The sequence below is a fragment of the Eimeria necatrix genome, genomic scaffold, assembly GCF_000499385.1.
Source record: "Eimeria necatrix Houghton genomic scaffold, Enh_scaff650, whole genome shotgun sequence".
Classification (NCBI taxonomy): domain Eukaryota; phylum Apicomplexa; class Conoidasida; order Eucoccidiorida; family Eimeriidae; genus Eimeria; species Eimeria necatrix.
In genome coordinates this window covers 12501-21030 of record NW_013654494.1, presented here as the reverse complement: position 1 = coordinate 21030, position 8530 = coordinate 12501, and the positions used below count along the sequence as shown (strand labels likewise).

General features: G+C 60.6%; 2 protein-coding genes across 2 annotated transcripts in view; both read right to left on the bottom strand.

Annotated features, from left to right (window-relative positions):
* Nucleotides 1–886: 886 nt before the first annotated feature.
* Nucleotides 887–4459, bottom strand: ENH_00068800 (hypothetical protein, conserved; the record flags this gene model as incomplete). Its single annotated transcript, XM_013582453.1, has 1 exon — nucleotides 887–4459. The coding sequence occupies one exon, from the start codon at nucleotides 4457–4459 to the stop codon at nucleotides 887–889; it is 3573 nt and encodes a 1190-aa protein (XP_013437907.1).
* A 3012-nt stretch (nucleotides 4460–7471) lies between these two features.
* ENH_00068790 (enterophilin-2L, putative) overlaps nucleotides 7472–8530 on the bottom strand; it is a gene marked incomplete at both ends in the record, with an annotated part of 5751 nt that continues 4692 nt past the window's right edge. The window contains one exon of the mRNA XM_013582452.1: nucleotides 7472–8530. This exon is cut by the window's right edge and continues 618 nt beyond it. Coding sequence (XP_013437906.1) covers nucleotides 7472–8530 — 1059 coding nt within the window.

Here is an 8530-nt window from a genome sequence, read left to right as displayed (position 1 = left end):
GCTGCAGGCAGCAGCAGCAAGCCACAGCTAGCTACAGGCAGCAGCAGCAAGCCACAGCTAGCTGCAGGCAGCAGCAGCAAGCCACAGCTAGCTGCAGGCAGCAGCAGCAAGCCACAGCTAGCTACGGGCAGCAGCAGCAAGCCACAGCTAGCTACAGGCAGCAGCAGCAAGCCACAGCTAGCTACAGGCAGCAGCAGCAAGCCATAGCTAGCTACAGGCAGCAGCAGCAAGTCACAGCTAGCTACAGGCAGCAGCAGCAAGCCACAGCTAGCTGCGGTGCCTAGCGAGTGGCCTCTAGCTAGCCACGGCTAGCTCTGGCTTGCTGCAGCTGGTGTGGGCAGCCACGCGCTGCTGCACTGGGGTTTGTCCCGCTGCATGTAATGCTGCTGCTGCTGCTGCTCTTTGCTGTACTGCCTATTCTCTAAGGCTCCCGCCCAGTCAACTAGGGTTTAGGGTTTAGGGTTTAGGGTTTAGGGTTTAGGGTTTGCGGAGCCCTTCGCAAACCCTGAAGGTTCTTAATGAGGCAAAGGTCTGCTGCAGCAGGTGTACGTACACCTCAGGCCCACAGACCCACATTGTTTGTTCCCAACTCCCGCTGCTGCTGCAGCAGCAAGTGCTGCAGCAGCAAGTGCTGCAGCAGCAAGTGCTGCAGCAGCAAGTTCTGCAGCAGCAAGTGCTGCAGCAGCAGGCGCATCAGGCTAGCCACTCAGGCGCAGCTGCTGCAGCGAAGCTTTGCTAGTGCTGCAGCAGCAGCAGCAGCAGCAAGAGTTGCAGAAGCAGGAAACAGCCCCGGCAGCAGCATCTGACGCAGCAGCACCAACTGCTGCAGCGGCAGCTGCTGCTGCTGCTGCTGCAGCAACCAGCAGCACGTGCAACGCCTGAAGACTTAGCGGCGTCCCCTGCCGCGCCCTCTGCCTCTGCTGCTTCTGCTGCTGCCCATTGCGAAGCAGTTTGCTGCTGCAGCAGCACCAGGCTGTGCTGCTGCTGCTGCTGCAGCAGCAGGCCCAAATCCAGGTATCAGCCCGCCAGGCAGACACTGGGGCTGCTGCTGCAGTAGCTGCTGCTGCTGCTGCTGCTGGGGCTGCTGCTGCATTTGGTGGAACATCCCAAAGCCAGAAGCGCTTCCCCCGCCCTGCAGCATCTGCTGCTGCTGCTGCTGCTGCTGCTGCTGCTGCTGGCCAAACATGGGCTGCTGCTGCTGCTGTAGCAAGGGCTGGTGCTGCAGCTGCAGCGCCGGTCGCACAGCCTTCCCGTTCTGCTGCGAGAACTGCGAAAACAGTGGCTGTTGCTGCTGCTGTTGCTGCTGCTGCTGCTGTTGCTGCTGCTGCTGTTGCTGTTGCTGCTGCTGCTGCTGCAGAGGGTCCTTCTTGCGCACAATCCGCAGCACTCTTCGGCTCCCTTTGCTGTCTCCCATTTCTTCATCGAGCCCTTCCGCCGAAGGCCCCCCAGGTGCAGCAGCAGCAGCAGCTGCTGCTGCTGCTGCAGCAGGAGCAGCAGCAGCTGCCAATGCAGCAAAAGCAACAGGCGCAACTGCAGGAGCAGCAGCAGCTGCTGTAGGAGCAGCAGCAGCTGCTGCAGGAGCAGCACCTGGCGTGGAAGCCGCAGGAACGGAGAACAGCGGCCTTGCTGCAGCAGGTTCTGCTGCTGTTGCTGCTGCTGCTGCTGCTGCTGCTGCTGCACGAGGTGCTGCCACGATAGGCGAGAAGCCACCAGCGCTGGAGAATCCGAGGTTAAGCTTCTGCTGCTGCTGCTGCTGCTGAATATTCTCCTGATCTTGCTGCTGCTGCTGCTGCTGTTGCTCCTGCTGCTGCTGCTGCTGTTGCTGCTGTTGCTGCTGTTGCTGCTGCTGCTTTTGCTGCTGCAGCCCCTCTTGCTCTTGCTGCTGCTGTTGCTGCTGCAGCCTCTCTTGCTCTTGCTGCTGCTGTTGCTGCTGCAGCCTCTCTTGCTCTTGCTGCTGCTGTTGCTGCTGCAGCCTCTCCTGCTCTTGCTGCTGCTGCTTGCGTCTCTCTTCCTCTTGCTGCTGCTGCAGCTGCCTTTCTTTTTCTTCGCGTTCCCTTCGCTGCTTCTCCAGCTGCTGCTGCAGCAGCAGCTGCTGCTGCTGCTGCTGCTGCCGCAGCAGCTTTGTCTCCTCCACAGACAACGCAGGGGCCCCCAAAGAAGGCAGCACTTCGTTTGTGTCTGCATAAGACTGACACAGCAGCAGCAGCCTTGCTGCAGCAGCAGCAGCAGCAAGAGCCCCCCCTCCGTGGCTGCGCCGCCGCTGCCTCTTTATAGGAGAGAGCTCAGAAGGGCTGCTGCCTGCTGCTGCTGCTGCTGCTGCTGCTGCTGCGGGAGATGCTGCTGCTGCTGCTGCTGCTGCTGCTGCTGCTGCGGGAGATGCTGCTGCTGCTGCGGCGGCTGCCGCTTCAACCGCTGCTGGGGCCGTTTCACTCTCTGCTGCTGCTTCTGCTGCTGTTGCTGCTGCTGCTGCTGTTGCTGCTGCTGCTGCTGCACGGGGACAGACACCCGAGTCATCTGTGCCTCTTCGGCGCTTGCGCGTAGAAGCAGAAGACGACGCTTCAGCAGCAGCAGCAGCAGCAGCAGCAGCTGCTGCTGCTGCTGCTGCTGCTGGAGCAGATGATGCTCGTTCTGGGGTGCGGATCGCATCCTCCCCTGCTGCTGCTGCTGCTGCTGCTGCTGCTGCTGCTGCGCCTGCAGGCTCCTTATTAGCTGCTTCCTCTGAAAGGGTGGCGCTGTTGCTGCAGTCGTTGCTGCTTGTGCTGCTGCTACTGCATTTCTCGCTGTTAGAGCTGCTGCTGCTACCGCACGTGCTGCTGATTTTGCTGCTGCTGCTGCTGCTGCTGCTGCTGCTGCTGCTGCTGCTGCTGCAATCGCCCTTGCTGCTTCCATCCCCGCCGCAAGCAGAAGGCCCCTCTGTCTTTCTTGTCTTCGTCCTTCCCTCAGTCGTGAGCGCCGCTTCACCTTGCTGCTGCTGCTGCTGCTGCTGCTGCTGCTGCTGCTGCTGCTGCGCCTCGCAGGGCCTTCGCGGCAGCAGCAGCGAACTGCGGGGGCCCGACAAAGGGAAAAGCAGCCCCAAAGAAGACCTGCGCCGCCTTTGCTGCTGCAGCGAGAGAGCAGCAGGAGAGCAGTATGCCATTCCCAGCTGCAGCGCGCTGCTGCTGCTGCTGCTGCTGCTGCTGCTGCTGCTGCTGCTGCTGCTGCTGCTGTCGCGCGTAGCGGATGGGCTCCACACGACGCAAGGCATTTCTTCGTCCGCCAGCGACTCCTCAGCATCTGCACTGTCTGCTGCAGCCGCACTTGCTGCTGCTGCTGCTGCTGCTGCTGTTGCTGCTGTTGCTGCTGCTGCTGCTGCATGCAGCTGCGGCCGCAGCGGGGAAGAGTGGGGGGTGACAAACAGCATTTCAGTTTCAGGTGTATGTACACCTGCTGCCTCTGCATGCGCCGCCCCGACGCGTCTCCTTTTGCAGCAGTCAGCCTCTGCTGCTGCTGCTGCTGCTGCTGCAGTTGCTGCTGCTGCTTCTGCTGCTGCCACATCTGCTGCAGCTCCCGCTGCTGCTGCCCCCAAAGGCGAGCCAACAGCAGCAGCAGCAGCAGCAGCAGGCGCGTACACTGGAGTGCTGCGCCACTGCAGCAGCCCCATGGGGCTTGTTGACCGTCGCCGCGTGCGGGGCCGCTCAGCTGCTGCTGCTGCAGTTGCTGCTGCTGCTGCAGTTGCTGCTGCTGCTGCAGTGGCTGCTGCTGCAGTTGCTGCTGCGGAAGGCAGCAGCACGGATGACTGGGACCCGCTGGGAGAGGGATACACTGGTGACAGAGCATTTGCTCGAAACCCCAACTGCTGCTGCTGCTGCTGCTGCTGCTGCTGCTGCTGCTGCTGCTGCTGCTGCCTTAATCCATAGAGATCCGGCTGCGTGCTGCTTCTGCGGGGGAGCGGCCGCGTGCGAAAGCGGCACGCTGTTGGCGTTACTGCTGCTGCTGCTGCTGCTGCTGTTGCTGCTGCTGCTGCTGCTGCTGCTGAAGGTTCTGGCTGACTGAACACTCGCATGCTGAAGGGCGAAGCGTGCTGCTGCTGCTGCTGCTGCTGCTGCGACGCTGCTGCTGCTGCTGTTGCAGAAGCAGAAAACGAGCAGCAAGAGCAGCAGCTTCTGCGACGGGGCAAGCGCCGCCCTTGCTCCTCAGCTGCTGCTGCTGCTGCTGCTGCTGCTGCTGGTGTTGCTGCTGCGGGCTGGGACAAAGACACAGTAAACCCCATCGACTGTCTGCTGCTGCTGCGCTGCAGCTGCTGCTGCAGCACAGAACTGCCCCCCGGGAGGCCCCTTCTGGGGCTCCACAGGGGGCCCTCTGGCAGGGGGGCCCCCTGGGGGGCCCCCCTAAGAGTGTCTTCTTGCTGCTGCTGCTGCTGCTGCTGCTGCTGCTGCTCTGCTGCATCTCCGAGGGCTGGGGGAGTCCCTTTATAATACATGAGGGCCGAGGGGCAGCAGCAAGAAGCCTCAGCAGCAAACAGCAGCTGCTGCTGCGACGAGGGACTGGCCAGCCACGGGGCCTCTGCTGCTGCTGCTGCTGCTGCTGCTGCTGCTGCTGCGGGGGCCGCTTCCACGCTGGCTGCAGCCAAAGGCCATGGACTCGCGCGATTCTCGGCGCAAGCAGCAGCAGCAGGAGAAGCAGCAGCAGCAGCAGCAGCAGCAGCAGCTGCTGCTGCTGCTGCATCAGAGCTCACGCGCCGGTGCTTCCTTCCATCTTCCAGCCGCCTCTGGGACTGCTGCTTCCGCTGCTGCTGCTGCTGCTGCTGCTGCTGCTGCTGCGTAGGCTTTGCTGCAAATATCTGTCTTAGGGATTTCTGCAGCCGACTGACTAACTGAAAAGGGCCCCCCGACGGCCTTGCTGCCCCTCGCTTACGCTGCTGCTGCTGCTGCTGCTGCTGCTGCTGCTGCTGCTGCTTCTGCTGCTGCTGCTTGGAGCTTGAAGGGCTAAGGGGGGCCCCCAAAGGCCCCTCTACATTCTCTTTGTCGAGCCACAGGGGGTCTTCTGCTGCGGCTTCCATTTTGTGCTGCAGCTGCAGAAAGAAAGAGACTCACTTTTGCTGCTGCTGCTGCTGCTGCTGCTGCTGTTGCTGCTGCTGCTGCTGTGCGACCCTAGCAGCAGGGGCAACGGCTGTCTCTGCTGCGCAGCAGCAGCTGCGGCTGCGCTGCGCTGCAAGTCCTGCAGCAGCAGCCCTTAAATCGCTGCGGCTGCTGCTGCTGCTGCAGCTGCTGCTGCTGCAGGGCCTTTGGCAGCGGAGCCACAGACCGTCTCTTCGGCACAGCAGCAGCAGCAGCAGCTGCTGCTGCAGCAGCTGCTGCTGCTGTGGGGCACAGCAGCAGCTGCTGCTGCAGCGCCCCTAGCAGCAGGAGCAGTGACTGCGTCCTCGGCTCAGCAGATGCTGCTGCATTGCTTGTCACCTAGGGGGAAGAACTGGCTGCTGCTGCTGCTGCAGTCATTTGCCAGTCTTTGCTGCTGCCTGTGCTGCTGCTGCTGCTGTCGACGGCTCCGCGCTTTCTCCCTGTGTCTCCGCTGCTGCAGTGCCTCTTTGGGGGAAGGCCTGCTGCAGTGCTGCTGCTGCTGCTGCTGCTGCTCCTGCAGCAGCAGCAGCAGCAAAGGCGGGAGAGCGCTGTCTGCGGCGGGACCCGCAGCCGCATGTCCCCAGAGGTGTCTGCTGCTCTTTTTGGACTTTGTTTGTTTAATAAGCAAATAAATTAATTAAAACTGTTTAATTGAACTAAAATAGATTTACTAGAGGGAGAAATGGGGAAAAACGGCGGGGTTTGCTGCTGCAGCTCTTGCTGCTGCGCCGCAGACCAGTCGCGCCTGGGGCTGCTTCTCTCTTGTCTCTTTGGCGTTTCTCGGCGCATTTATTCGATTAAAACAAATAATTAATTAAATAAATATAAAAAAGAACCTTTTTGTTCAAAAAAAACACAAAATTAAACAAATGCTCTCTTCTTTTGCAGCTTTCTGCTGCCGCCGCCCGGCCCACCAGCACTCGGGTGTATGGACAGCTCCCTCTTTGTCTGCCTTTTCTCTCCACTTTCTTCTATTCATTAATTCTTTGACTTAATTTCACTTTTATAATTTTTAATTCTTTAATTTCTGCCAAACTTTCCGGGAAACTGGCCCGGTAGCTGCTGTCCGCCGCCACGCCGCCGCTACTGTATCTTTCTGCAGCAGCAGCAGCAGCAGCAGCAGCAGCAGCAGCAGGGCATGCGCTGCGGTCCAGCTAGCCGCAGCTAGCCATGGCTTGCTGTAGCTAGCTGCTAGCCCGTAGGCTATCTAGCTCGCTTCAACTACTCATGAACTCTAGCTAGCTAGCCAGCTAGCTAACTAACTAGCCTTCTGGCTAGCCAACTGACTAGCCAGCCAGCTAGCTAGCTAACTAGCTGGCTAGCTAGCCAACTAGCAGCCTATCTAGCTAGCCGGCTAACTAATTAACTAACTAGCTGGTTAGCTAGCCAACTAGCTAGCTAGCTAGCCAGCTAGCTAACTAATTAACTAATTAACTAACTAGCCAGCTAGCTAGCTAGCTAGTCAACTAGCCAATTAGCTAGCAAGCTAGCTAGCTAGCAAGCTAGCTAGCTAGCTAGCTTGCTAGCTAGCTTGCTAGCTAGCTAGCTAGCTACCTCTTATGCCCACTCCACTATCCCAGAGACCCTAGAGGGCCCCTTGGGAGCCCCTCAGAGGCCCCTAGGGGGCCCCTTGGGGGCCCTGAGAGGTACCCCTGGGGGCCCCTTGGGGGCCCCTTGGGGGCCCCTTGGGGGCCCCTTGGGGGCCCCCTTGGGGGCCCCCTGGAGGCCCCTTGGGGGCCCCCTGGGGGTCCCTTGGGGGGCCCCCTTGGATTATTTGCGAGGGGGCCCCTGGGGCTACTCTGGGGGGCCCCTAGGGGCCCCTTGGGGGCCCTCAGCGCTGTGGCTAAGTGCTGCAGAGGGGGTAGCTAGCCAAGACCCTAAACCCTAAACCCTAAACCCTAAACCCTAAACCCTAAACCCTAAACCCTAAACCCTTGAGCCTCAGGGGGCCCCCAGCCAAGAGGAAGAAGAGAAAAGGGAGCCAAAGAGAGACACAAAAAAGGAGATTAAAAGTCAAAACAATAAAAGAAATAAAAAGGAATAAAAAGAAATAAAAAGAAATAAAAAGAAATAAAAAGAAATAAAAAGAAATAAAAAGAAATAAAAAGACAAAAGAAGAAAAAGAAATAAAAGGAAGCAAAAAGAAACAGCAGCAAAAGGCCTTTTGGCTTAGAAAAGTCAATTTGCTGTTGGGGGCTGCTGCTGCAGCAGCTGCAGCAGCAGCTGCAGCAGCAGCTGCAGCAGCAGCATGCATGCGAAGCAAAAGAGAACAAAGAAACTAAATAATCAGGTGGAGAGACACCTGGTCTCCCCACTGCTGCTGCTGCTGCTGCTGCTGCTGCTGCTGCTGCTGCTGCTGCTGCTGCTGCTGCTGTTTATGCCAAGCCCGGAGGCGGGGAGTCCGCCTCGGTGGCACAGGCCAGCTCTCGCTGCTTCACCTCGGCCCTGCGGGCCCCGCTGCTGCTGCTGCTGCTGCTGCTGCTGCTGCTGGCAGCAGCAGCAGCAGCAGCAGCAGCAGCAGCATGTCGCTGCAGCGCCTGAGCGGCCTGCGGCGCAGCCAGATCCTGCTGCGCTGCTGCTGCGGCGTCTGCTTCCCCGCCGCCGCTGCTGCCGCCACCGCCGCCGCCGCTGCTGCCGCTGCTGCTGCTGCTGCTGCTGCTGCTGCTGCTGCTGCTGTGTCTCCTGCTGCGGGAAATGGAACTCAAAGCGGGAGAAAGTTCTCTTGTCTTTTGATGAACTGCTTCGAGGCCCTGCAGCCTGGAGCGTCTGGACAGCCGCTGCAGCAGCCACTGCCGCCTGCAGGAGTCTTGTGCGGAGCCTGCTGCTGCTGCTGCTGCTGCTGCTGCTGCTGCTGCTGCTGCTGTGAGGCCCGCCAGCGGCAGCGGCGACACTTCCGACGGACGGCTGAAAGGCAGGCCCCCCCGCTGCTGCTGCTGCTGCTGCTGCTGCTGCTGCGGGTTGCTGCTGCTGGCTGCGTCGGGGCCCGACACGGCGCTGGGGCTGCGCGCGCTGCTGCCGCCGCTGCTGCTGCTGCTGCTGCTGCTGCTGCTGCTGGTTTGCTGCTCGCTTTTGCTTCCTCGGGATGAAGACACAGGGGGATAGTTGTAAAGAGGAAAAGGAGACACAAAACATTTGGGATCAGCAGCAGCAAGTGCTGCTAGTTCTTGTGGGATCCGATCCCGGAAGGGGGGTGGCAGGGGGCCCCGGATGTGGGGCCCCTTCGCTGCTGCTGCTGCTGCTGCTGCTGCTGCTGCTGCGCCCGTTGCTGCTGCAGCCGCAGCGACAGCCCCGCCTTCCTGCTGCTGCAGCAGCTCCTGCTGCCGCCGCAGGCTCTCTTGCTCCTGCTGCAGCTGGTCCAGCTGCTGCTGCAGCTGCTGCAGCTGCCGCTGCTGCTTGTGTCTTGCTGCTGCTGCATCCAGCGGCTCCATGCCGCC